This window comes from Symphodus melops (genome assembly GCF_947650265.1).
Source record: "Symphodus melops genome assembly, contig: scaffold_405, whole genome shotgun sequence".
NCBI lineage: Eukaryota > Metazoa > Chordata > Actinopteri > Labriformes > Labridae > Symphodus > Symphodus melops.
Window position 1 is genome coordinate 6,936 of NW_027636710.1, and position 12,589 is coordinate 19,524.

The window sequence follows — 12,589 nt, forward strand, 5'->3', positions numbered from 1 at the left end:
GCTGCGACGCCTCACTGGGTCAGCAGAAAGCGACGGACCGTGGCACATTTGAGCTTCATAACAGTCGTGTGGAGTTTTTTTTTCTCCTCTCGCTAATAACCAGCCCGGAAAATCGAACGCTGCCACCAAAGAATGGAATAAAAGGGAACGCGAGGGGCTTTCCAGAAGACGGGGGGGGGGGGGGGAGTCTGCAGACCTTCTCAGCGTGAATATTTGATGCTCTTTAAACGGTGTCTGGTGAAAGCACTGACCTGGTTTCGGCATGTCAGGTGAGATGATGCTCCAGGTTCACTGTGCTCTCTTTCTCTGCAGCCTCCCAACAGCGGCCCCCCCCCTCTGCCCAGCTCGTCTCTACCAGAAGGCTACTACGAGGAGGCCGTTCCTCTGAGTCCTGGGAAGGCTCCTGAGTACATCACCTCCAGTAAGTGACGCCTGAGCCGTGACTCACACTGGGGCTTGTTTTGCTTTTCATGCAGCAGGTTGTATTAAACAAAATGTGAAAATGTGAAACTGAACGTGGGCCAAAGTTTCTGCTGGAGTAATCCCAGGACGAGTCTGCAGGGGGCGCTAAACAGCTTCTTCTGCAAATCACGTGATAGTTCCTCGATTTAAAAAAACAAGAATCTCAGCAGACGGCTTCAAGCCTCTCTGTGGGCCAATCAAACCTCTCACACAGACTCTCTCCTCCGCGCTATGGAGACGAGCCCTCCACTGGCAGCCCTGCAGCGTTCTGCCCACTGAACGGCCAATCAGAGGAGAGTGGGCACGAGGGCGGGGCGGGGGGTCTTAAAGAGACAGCAGCTGAAATAATAGTTTTGATTTTTGGTTATTTCCTCGACCATACGTAGAATTTTAAAACTCTCCACAACTTGCTTGGTACAGATGCAATATGTTCCAAACTTGATTGTCAGATATCCAGATTTAATTTTCAAATCATCTCCGAATTCACCTTCGTCTGTTTACCTCGTCAGCTCCTGCGACCTTTAAAACATAGAGTCAGATGTGAGACATGTGAGATGTTCATGGTGGTAAAAAAGTAAACCGCTCTCTTCCCCTCCCTGTCAGACTACGACTCGGACGCCATGAGCAGCTCGTACGAGTCGTACGATGAGGAAGAGGAGGACGGGAAGGGACAGAAGATGCGTCAGTGGCCGTCTGAGGAGGCGTCCATGGACCTGGTGAAGGACGCTCGGATCTGTGCCTTCCTGCTGCGCAAGAAACGCTTCGGCCAGTGGACCAAGCTGCTGTGCGTCATCAAAGACAACAAGCTGCTGGTGAGAGCTGGAGACGTGTGCGTGCGTGCGTCCTCTTCATGTGTCCTCACAGCTGCTTGAAGCGCTCCTCTTTTCTCCCCCTTCCTTCCAGTGCTACAAGTCGTCCAAAGACCACACCCCTCAGATGGAGCTGAGCCTATCAGGCTGCAGCATCACTCACATCCCCAAAGACGGCAAGAAGAAGAAGCACGAGCTGAAGATCGTCCACCAGGGGGCAGACGCTCTGGTTCTGGCCGTGCAGAGCAAAGAGCAGGCCGAGGAGTGGCTCAAGGTGTGTGTGTGTGTGTGTGTGTGTGTGTGTGTGTGTGTGTGTGTGTGTGTGTGTGTGTGTGTGTGTGTGTGTGTGTGTGTGTGTGTGTGTGTGTGTGTGTGTGTGTGTGTGTGTGTGTGTGTGTGTGTGTGTGTGTGTGTGTGTGTGTGTGTGTGTGTGTGTGTGTGTGTGTGTGTGTGTGTGTGTGTGTCTCTCTCTCTCTCTCTCTCTCATGCTATGGGAAATATTTTGAATTTAGACGTTTTCACCAAATCCACCAGGGTCTGGATTTAGATCTGCCCCCTAAAACGTTCCCTCGGGTCGGTCTGTCTCATGTGGCTCGTTCTAACGACAGCAGAAGCTCGTGTTGGGTCAAAGGTCATACGGAGGTGAAGGGTCAGGGTCTGCAGGTCGGCTCTCATCCTGTGATTGTGTTCTGCTGCTTTCACTCTGATCCAGCTCGCCCTGTCCCCCCCCCTCCTCCTCCTCCTCCCCCCCCCCTCCTCCTCCTCCTCCTCCTCCTCCTCCTCCTCCTCCTCCTCCTCCTCGTCTTCTCTTTCCCTCTCTGATCTCTGCGTCTGAAAAACAAACCGGCCCCTCCGACATCAAAAACACTCGGAGACTTCTCTGCGTCTCGCCCCCGCTGTGAGGTCGCAGCCAGCACCTCTGGATGTTTTCTGTTTCAGTCTCCAGAGGGAGGACGGGTCTCATCTGGTCCCCCCCTCCCCCCCCCCCTCACCTCTGCTCCCCTCTTTGTTCCCTCCCGGTTATGTACAGTATTGTGAGCTATTTTAAGACCTCTGCTGCTGAAGAGTCTTTATGTAACTTAGCAAACGGAAAGTTCCAGCTCGTTGTTTCCCAACAGACGGACAAATGTTTACTTCCTGTTCTTTTCACGCTCGTGTCCGTCAGGACGCGGAGATCCAAACAGTTTGTACGTTAGTCTCGATCCCTTCCTGCTGGTGATTGGACGTTGTTTATTGATCGGTGGAGGCCGCTAACCTCTCAGGGTTCATCGTAGACCAGATCCATGAAAATACACAAACCGCCCGGTCATCACAAACCGCCGCTCTCGCCCTCCTTTCAAACCTGAGCATTCATGAATGAGCCTCTCCACTGTAGCCGTTTAGCCACGGCCCGTCGTCGTCATGGCAACAGTTAAACGCACACGCTAACAGCGCCCGCAGAGTCAGATTTGCTCGATCATGTTTTCTGAACTTTCTCGTGGTCGTTTGTCTTCACCAAGTCAACGCTCACGCCGCGGCCCGTCAGCACTCGTGTGTCCGTGGCACACGCCGCGCTCCGCTCCATTTCCCATGGAGCACGCTGCGATCGCCCGCCCGCAATCTGTCCCAACGTTTCCCGCCCTGGTGGAATCGGCGACGTCGTCCCTCTCTGTGACGGCGTGGAGTCGTGAGCTCAGCGGATTCTTGGAGACAGGAAGTGTGAAGAGAGAGGCTGGGAGAGTACCTGAAGAGCGCCAGTGATGACTCTCCCAGACGGCGTCTGCTAACGACCCGTTTATGGGAAACACATGTCGTCCTCTCGCCTGCTGCTGCGTCTCTTTGTCTCGCTGTCTCCTGTTTGTGTCACGGGGACGGTTTGAGCGCCGTTTGGCCTCTGACACACGTTTCCTTTAAAACAGGATCAGAGTTTCATACTCTTCACCTCCCTCTCAGACTCGGACGCCATGAGCAGCTCGGGCGAGTCGTACAAGTACCGTACTTTAAAGATTATGTAGAAATAAGCGTTTGAACTCTTTAACCGACTTTTAACAGAACAAAACCAAACGGAGAAATGTGGCGTTCTCAGGCGCCGCACTCGTCGATCCTTTTTTAATTGAATATTACATGGAGTGAAATCCATTCCCACCACCTTCTCCAGTTCGATTTGCCACACTTCATCAGCCTGACGTAGCATCCCGGCTCTGGCAGCAGTGAAAGCGTAGACGTGATGTTGCCGTCTGTCCCGTTCTCCGGCCCCTGAGCCCGCCGTCGGAGCCAAACCCGTGGAGCCACAGTCTGTCATTCTCCCAATTATGATCCCACCGAGCCAAACCCAGAGAGCCGAGGAGTTCTGCACGACCAGCGAGGGTACAGAATACTTGTGGAGAGGATGAGGGGAGAGTGTGTGTGTGTGTGTGTGTGTGTGTGTGTGTATTAGCTGTTTTGCACACAAAGCAGTTTGACTGAAATCTCATTTCCCGCTGCCCACCGCTCATCTACACACGCCCGTCTTACGGCTGCCAGCTCTGAAGTCCAGCGAGGTCACGGTAATGCACACTGGCGCCCCGTGCAGAACCCTGCAGATCTCATTCCTCCCCGTCTTCTTGGCCTTATTGCATAAGGACGTAGTAAAACCCTGCGGTGTCTAATGTGTGTAGCAGACGCATGCATGAACGCTCTCCGTCGGCCGCACGGCCTCCTGACGTCCCGGCTGCGTCGCCCGGTGGCGTGATGGGACGTGAGAGTTCACGTGACACGTGCGCCGAGTCATGAGCTGCTTAATGAAAATGTTTCCACCTGTGAGCCGCCACGTTAGCCTCGTTAGCTTCGTTAGCCTCGTTAGCTTCGTTAGCCAAACGTCATGTCTCCTCATGTGTTCCAGGTGATGAGAGAGGTGTGTGTCAATGGGTGCGTTGACTTCGATGGAGCTGGATCGGGATCGCCGGTGCACAAACCCGAACTGGAAAAGGTAAACACACACACACACACACACACACACACACACACACACACACACACACACAGATGGATGCCTCCATGCTGTGTGGTTCTCAGAGGAGCTTCCTCGTGTACACTTCCTCTTCAAGAGGTCACCCGAACTGTTTGTTCTGAAAACGCCAGTACTCACAAACGCACATCTACTCCATCGGGGCGTCGTTTCTTGGCGTGTTCGAACGCGATCACTCCGGGTCACGAAAGCTGTTTGCCAAAAACAAACACTTTGTTCCATCTGGCACACGAGGGAAACACCACCTTGTTGAGTTTCATTTGGAAACGCTGGAAAGATACCGTACCCTGTGTGTGTGTGTGTGTGTGTGTGTGTGTGTGTGTGTGTGTGTGTGTGTGTGTGTGTGTGTGTGTGTGTGTGTGTGTGTGTGTGTGTGTGTGTGTGTGTGTGTGTGTGTGTGTGTGTGTGTGTGTGTGTGTGTGTGTGTGTGGTGGAAAATGAGCACCATCAGAGCCTCTTTAACAACAAACAGCTTCCAACCTGGCACAGCAAACACACGCCGCTCTAATTATTCATCCGTAACAAGCTGCAGATGCTCGTGTGTGTTTTCACTGTGAACGATGTCATGAGACGGCGGCGCATTAATGCCAGTGTCACTTTTCATTAAGGCACAGTTTATTCACTCTTCCCTGTGTGTGTGTTTGTTTGTTTGTTTGTTTGTTTGTTTGTGTGTGTGTGTGTGTGTGCGTCTGTCAGAAGGCGTCGTGCGACAGACCGAGCTCAGACGGCGAGGTGGCTCATGAGAACGGACACAGCGACAGCAAGGACCAAGGTGAGAACACATGGGGAGCTTTGATCCAATAAATAATAATAATAATGTTTGACGTCTGTGTTTATATTCTTCTCCTCATAATCAAGCTGCAGCCTCAGAGGCTCGTAAACAGAGTTAAAGATGTAACATGAAGGAAACCTGCTGTGTTGAAGCTTCTCTGACAACAATGCAGCAGCCAGTATGTCCTCCTTCTAACTTTAGATTCTGCTCCTGAATGCTCTGGATCTGATTGGACCAGAGAAGGTAGGCGGGGCTTTGAAGGCCGTTTTGGACGCCCCTGGGTTTGCCAGATATGAGAGCAGTTATCAGGTGAACAGGTGTTGCAGCGATGGAAGCGGGCAGTGGAACTGCTTCAGATAGAAGTGATTGTACCCGAGCTAAAAAGCCTCTGCATGTTTCTAATAAGCTCCAGCAGCAGAAAGCTGCTCAAACTAGGATCAGTGTTGGAGATGAAACATGGAGAGAGGTTAGAACGCAGAAAGCTTTACAGACCCATGGAGCTGGCTAAACACTGAAGCTACAGTGTGCACCACATGCAGAGCTGGCTAAACACTGAAGCTACAGTGTCCACCACATGCAGAGCTGGCTAAACACTGAAGCTACAGTGTCCACCACATGCAGAGCTGGCTAAACACTGAAGCTATAGTGTCCACCACATGCAGAGCTGGCTAAACACTGAAGCTACAGTGTCCACCACATGCAGAGCTGGCTAAACACTGAAGCTACAGTGTCCACCACATGCAGAGCTGCCTAAACACTGAAGCTACAGTGTCCACCACATGCAGAGCTGGCTAAACACTGAAGCTACAGTGTCCATCACATGCAGAGCTGGCTAAACACTGAAGCTACAGTGTCTCTACATGAAGAGCTGGCTAAACACTGAAGCTACAGTGTCCACCACATGCAGAGCTGGCTAAACACTGAAGCTACATGCTGACCTGTGTGGGAGGAGGATCTCTGTGATGATTAGAATTTAGACTGCAGTACACATTTTAAACACTAGGGGGAGGAGCTACACACTGCTGGGCGCTCAGACTGCATCAATATTGTTTTTTCTGAAATGAACACATTATTCCTAACTTCGCCCTGTTGCTAAATCCTGATATTAAGACTCCCCATGAATCTGTCTCATGAATCTCTGCGAGCTCAGAAAAGGTCGACCTTAAATAAGAATGTGTGAAGCATGACGAATGAGCATTTAGATTTATGTAACATAAATCTTACACTGAGAATAAACCAGGCGCCAAAACACAGATTTGTGTGAGACCGTCTCTGATTCGTCACCGTTTGTTTGCTCAGCAGGCACAGCTCTCAGAGGAGACACTTTTCATTTCACGTCAGCTCAGTTATTTGGCTCTCCCAAAATGTAACACTCGTCCTTTTATTTCTGTGCCTCTTAAAGATTGGTTAAATTTTTCCAACAGATCTCCAGCCGTCGTCGGATCGAGCAGCGGGCGGTGATTCATGCGCTCGGTTGTGTAATTCATGTTTATGTGTCTTTGCCGTCAAACTGTGGAGAAAGGAGGAATAAATCTGCTCAGACGAGACGACATCAAGCGTTGATCCTCGAGTGTGAAGAACTGAAGGCCATGCATAAGTGCAGTGTCCTGTAGTTCCTCGAGTGGCCACTTGAGGCTGGCTGCATAAGAAATGTTGACGCCTTGGAGCTTAAGCTCATGTGTGAGGAGACTCATCCGTTCAGATATGATGAAGGATTGAAGCTTTTTCTGGGTTAAAGAGTGCGCACCGACCTGCCAGAGGAGATCAGGTCGTCTTTAACTTGCAGAATGTAGATCTGACCAGCAGGGGGCTCTCAATCCAAACAATCACTAAAAGATCGTAAATCTATTTCCTCCTCTTCATCCTCTTTTTCCGACTGTTTCCTTTCTTCCTGTGTGTGTGTGTGTGTGTGTGTGTGTGTGTGTGTGTGTGTGTGTGTGTGTGTGTGTGTGTGTGTGTGTGTGTGTGTGTGTGTGTGTGTGTGTGTGTGTGTGTGTGTGTGTGTGTGTGTGTGTGTGTGTGTGTGTGTGTGTGTGTGTGTGTGTGTGTGTGTGTGTGTGTGTGTGTGTGTAGAGATTGAAGCAGACAACATTCAGCGTGGGGGGAAAACTGAATTAGCATGTTAGCTAACAAACTGTTTGTTAGCTTTCAGGTGCTAGGTGGAGTGTGTGTGTGTGTGTTTCTGCAGACGTTAGCCGTTAGCGTCTCAGCATGATGACATCAGAGAAGGGGAATTCTTCATTTTCCCTTCTTTCCCCGTCTCATCTCTGCGTCTGCCTTCACAGTCGAGTCGAAAATGACCAAAACTATTTTCCTCTTTTTTTTTTTTTTCTTTCTTTTCGCTCTCTTTCAAACGGGACACATTTCACCACGCCGCAGACCGCAACGACTTAAAAAAGGGAGCCAAGCAGAAGCTCCTCTCCTCATTTAGACCGACTCTGAAGACTCGGCTTACTCTGCTTTATCCTCGCTTCCAGCAGAATGTGCAGAGTCATTCCTCTGTCTCTGTCTTTGCTTGAAAACTAGGCCAAACTGAAATCGTCCCACTCAGACCAGTGGGGCATGCTGGGATTGCAAACCAACACTAAGTCACAAACAAAGAGATTTCAAACCCACAAGGGTCTCTTTAAACCCGGAGGAACAGATCTGAGTCTAATGCTGCATCCAAACATGACTGAATCCACAGAAATGAATGTTTGGATAACGACACCAGAGCGCCGAGTCTGCAGGAGGCCTTTGATTAAAGTCTGAATATTAGAAACAGCTGCGTTCGTGTCCGTCTCTTTCAGGAAAAGGAAAAAAGAACTCAAAGTCGGAGCAGAAGAGCGGGACGGTGGGGAAGGGAGCCGGGAAGAAGATCACCAAAATCATCGGGCTGGGGAAGAAGAAGCCGTCCACGGATGAGCAGACGTCGTCGGCCGAAGAAGACGTCCCCACGTGCGGTGAGGACGAAGACGCCTGTCTTCAGTTTTCTGCTCAACGTTTGTTTAAATGTTTAACACACAGGGAACCTGTTTCCAACATGGCGTCCACACTCTGACCTTTTTAATGCACATGTACTTCGGTCAGTTAAGACTGTCTGCTGCGTTCAGGTGCAGCTCGGGCGGTCCAAGTTTCCGAGTCGTTCCGACTTCAGTGTGTTCACGTGGTTTCAGCTCGGAAAGTCTGAATGATGCGACAACAGTAAAAAAAAGAAAACAGCGTTGATGTCTCGAAGAAGATGCAAAGAATGCGTTGTGACATTCGAGCTAAAAGTTGATGTGCAACACTGGAATCAATAAAAAGTATGTTCAGGTCTTGTGATAACGATTCTGACGTCAAGTCGGCCAGTCGGGCGCCTGATTCTTTTTCCAGGCGTTCATGCGCTGCTTACAACTCGAAAATCGTTTTTCTCCAGATGAACTTGAATGCACCGTTCAATTCACTGTTCCCAGCCTGTAATAACCCATGAGTGCTGCCCAATGGCACATGACTGTGCTTGTAGTCCAAACGGTCTAAGAACAGGATTTCATTTCCTCGTCGTGTCTGGTTTGGAGTTTTAATGCGAAAAATTCAGGATCGTAAAACTCGATGAAAAAAGTTCAGAAAGAAAAAATATTAAAATCTCTTGAATTAGATTTTAGGTTTTCTTGTTTCCTTGACAGAAACGCTCTTTGTTGTTACACACGTCGACGTCCTGACTTTATTTCACTGAACGGTTTGATTGACAGGCTACCTGAACGTGTTGTCCAATAACCGTTGGAGGGAGCGCTGGTGCCGCCTCAAAGACAACCAGCTCCTCCTTCACAAGGACCGGGACGACCTGAAGAGCCACATCGCCTCGCTGCCCCTCCGAGGCTGCGAGGTCAGCCCGGGACTCGACCACAAACACCCTTTTGCCTTCCGTCTGCTTCGTAACGGCCAGGAGGTCGCTGTGCTGGAGGTGAGCTTAGGTGGTGCCCCTAAAGGTCATCAAATAGACGCAATCGCCACTCCCGTTGACCTCTTCAGTCTTTAACCCTGTCCTTCGTCCTCAAGGCGTCCTCCTCTGAGATGATGGGTCGCTGGTTGGGGGTCTTATTGGCTGAGACTGGCTCCACCACCGACCCGGCCACCCTGCACTACGACTACATCGACGTCGAGACCACCGCCAACGTCATCCAGCTCGCAAAGCAGTCCTTCTGGTGAGGGACTCAGACATTTCCTCCAGTGATAAAAAACACAGATACAGCAGCAGTACGACCTAAGATCCTTTACTGCAGTAGCTGATTCATGCTCAGTGTATCTGATCGTGTTGTTGGTTTATTACTCGTGCCAGTTTCACCAGCAAGCGAGCGGTCTCTCCTAACCCGTACCTGGACAACCCAGTCAATGGCTACGCCTGCCCCTCCGGTATGGCTCTGCACTACGATGATGTGCCCATCAACGGCATGGTAAGGACGTGCCTGTATCTGATCCTGTCTATAAACCCCTCTATTTCAGCCCTGCTCAGAACAGGCCGTTTCTGTGTCTGTAGCTTTAAATATGTAAATGAGCTGTGTCTGACCACGCCCCCTCTCTGGAAGGGCTCGGGTGTACTCGCTGCTTTCTGGCTCCATGTCCTATTGTTTACGGTGAGAAGGCAGACTCAGAGGGCAGAACAAACACCTAGCTGTGGGAGTGTCACCCACCTGGGGGAGGGGCTACTGCCCTTTGTGATGTCATGAAGGGTAAATCTCCAAACGGCCTGTTTGAGCACACATGTTCTGAAAAGTGGAGCAGGCAGAAGACGGAGAGGATGGACTTTTCTCATCATTGTAGGGTTAGGAGACAGACTAGAGTTAGAGGATTTTTCATAATAAGTCACCTTTAACGTCTCCCTCCTCAAAGTGATATCTAATAATATGATGCATAATTTATTAACTGTTACTAACCCTAAACCTCTGTCATTCACCTCTTCTTCACTTCTGATCTTTACTTCCTGGAACATTTCAACTCTCTCTCTTTTCTGCTTGCTTTAATGCACGCCGGCTCGCTCTCTAACACAAGGACCCAGACGTGCAGTACTCCAGTCCCAGCACGGGGGGGCGCCAGCTGAAAAAGGAGCTGCTCTATGAGAACACTGACCTCTATGAGAACATGCCCTCGCCCAAACTGGCATCCCGACTCCCTGCAAAGCTTTCCACTCCCTCTGCCGCTCTCTATAAAAGCCCCGCCTCTAAACGCCCTGTCTCTAAAGTCTCCTCTAAGTTCCTCGCTGCTGATGCTAAAGCTAAAGACACGCCTCAGGTGACTAACACTCTTTGTCTTTACTCTGTTCCCCTTTTCTCTTCTTACAGCTAAACGTTCAGTAGGATAATCATTTCAACATTTATACTGGGCAGAGATCCAGTCTCTCCTGTTTAAATGTGTGTGTGAGTCCTGACTGAAGCTGGAGTCCTGCTGGCTGTGTTGTTGTCAGAGCTGTGTTTACATGGACGCCACAGCCGGCTCCTCCCCCTTGTGTATAAAAGCTGTTTGAGGACCACTAATTATTCTGATAAACAGTTTTTAAGATCACGCTTGTTCTGTCAGTTGAAGCTACGAGTTAACTAAAGAGCGCTAACATTAGCACGCTAACATTAGCACGCTAACATTAGCACGCTAACGTTCGCAAGCTAACATTAACACGCTAACGTTCGCAAGCTAACACAACAACTCCCATTGGTTTGTCGCTGACGTCACACGCAGGCTTTTAAACTGTTGTGAAAAGGAGAGAGGGAATGTTTCCGTCATCCTGTGTCATGAAGTGGGGCGTCGTGTTTCCAGTTAGCCGTGAACAAGTGAAAGTCCGAGTGCTGAAGGAAAAAAGGGAGGAGTGTGTTGTTTTTATTGTTCCTGGAGGAGCACACTTTTCCCTCACCAGATGAGGTGTTGATGTTGGACGCCCGTTTGCTTACCTCCGTCTTGTTCCCATCGGCCTGTGAATCCCTCCGTTGTGGATTTAGAGTAACTCGATGATCACCATGACCGAGTCTTTTTTGGAAACACTCGACATGTGCTTCACCTCGAACACTCGGAGGGAATTCTTAACCCTGACCCTGCCTTCAAAATAAAATACAATCTTAACCCTGACCCTGCCTTCAAAATAAAACACAGACTCATCCTAGATTTAGAATTTGATGCTGTCACTTCCTGTCATTGTTACCTTCTCTTCATGATCCTCACACGTGTTGTTCTGACTCAATGTACGTCGTTTATCGCGGCTCCGATTAGACACGGAGGGAGGAGGGTGAGGGTCGGAGAAACGCTCTGCACGATGACAGCGACCACCTGCTGCTGCAAACGCTCTCTCCTCATGGGGGAACAAGAAGCAGGCAGACCCGGGCGCTAATTTAGTAGTAAAAGAGGAAACGATATCTTGTGCTTAAACCAGCTGTAGTTCCTTTATCGTGTGTGTGTGTGTGTGTGTGTGTGTGTGTGTGTGTGTGTGTGTGTGTGTGTGTGTGTGTGTGTGTGTGTGTGTGTGTGTGTGTGTGTGTGTGTGTGTGTGTGTGTGTGTGTGTGTGTGTGTGTCCTTCCCCTCCTCTACCAATCAGCTGTGCGTGTGATTTATGCTTAAACCCCGCCCTCTCTAAGCCACCCTGCCTTCATGGCCACTTAAGTCACCACATGCTCCGCCTCCTCCCTGCCAACCTTTTGATGTGCGAGTGCAGTGTGTGTGTGTGTGGGGGGGGGGGGGGGGGGTGTGTGTTAACATCGCCTACAAGACCACAAAGATCCACACAACTCTAAGAAGTTTCATTTTAAACGTGGAGGTGTACATGAGAGTCGACCTCTCTCTTTTTCAGATGTCACGATCGAGTGTCTTCTGCTGCCATCTAGTGGTGATAAAAATCATTGCATACAAGACGTGGAGTCTGAACGTTACTTTTAAATACAGGAGGTACCTGAGAGAGCGGGGACAGTTAGGGGAGGTGTGTGTGTGTGTGTGTGTGTGTGTGTGTGTGTGTGGTTGATTTTGATGAGGGATTTGGGCTCTGATGATCACGACGTGAAAAGTCTTTCTCCTCTCATTTGTCGTCCAATCAGCTGAAGGGAAAAAAAGGAGCAGCCACCAACGGGATCACTTCCAAACAGAAGGCCGATCAAAAGAACCAGACCAAAACCAACGGGCTCAACGGCGTGAACGGGACGGCTTCGCTCAAACGCAACAACTCGAGTAAGTAGCAACATGAAACGGTGTGTGGCGCGTGGTCGTTCACCCTCACCTCCTCCCGGCGAGTGTGTGAGGTCTAAGAAGAGGCAAATAACTTTAACCCCTCAGAACCAAACGTGTGACGCATGTGGGTCAGACTGGAGCAGCTCCTGCCAGCGTCGAGACAGAGTGGGGGAGAGGCAGGAGCGTGGTCGCTCTAATCCTTGTGGTGGTTTTTTTTTTTTTTTTTTGCCTAATGTGTGAACGAGGAGCGCTGTCACTCCTCCAGATGTCGGAATGGAAAAATGTGCCATGCTGGATTCAGAGAAAGTGACACAAAGCTCATATTTCAAACCATTTGAAAATGTCAGCAGTGGTTTTTATGAGAGATTCTTCTTAATGCAACACACACACACACACACACA

At 50.0% G+C, this 12,589-nt stretch overlaps 1 protein-coding gene across 1 annotated transcript; it reads left to right on the top strand.

The window, feature by feature from the left end:
- Positions 1-286: 286 nt before the first annotated feature.
- afap1 (actin filament associated protein 1) lies at positions 287-12,188 on the top strand (the record flags this gene model as incomplete). The annotated part of the gene is made up of 11 exons (XM_079372914.1): positions 287-421; positions 1,066-1,274; positions 1,366-1,545; positions 4,132-4,218; positions 4,954-5,029; positions 7,819-7,971; positions 8,740-8,951; positions 9,047-9,192; positions 9,327-9,441; positions 10,037-10,276; positions 12,059-12,188. Coding segments are annotated over 11 exons (1,683 nt in total), but the record flags the coding sequence as incomplete, so codon positions are not given.
- Positions 12,189-12,589: the final 401 nt, after the last annotated feature.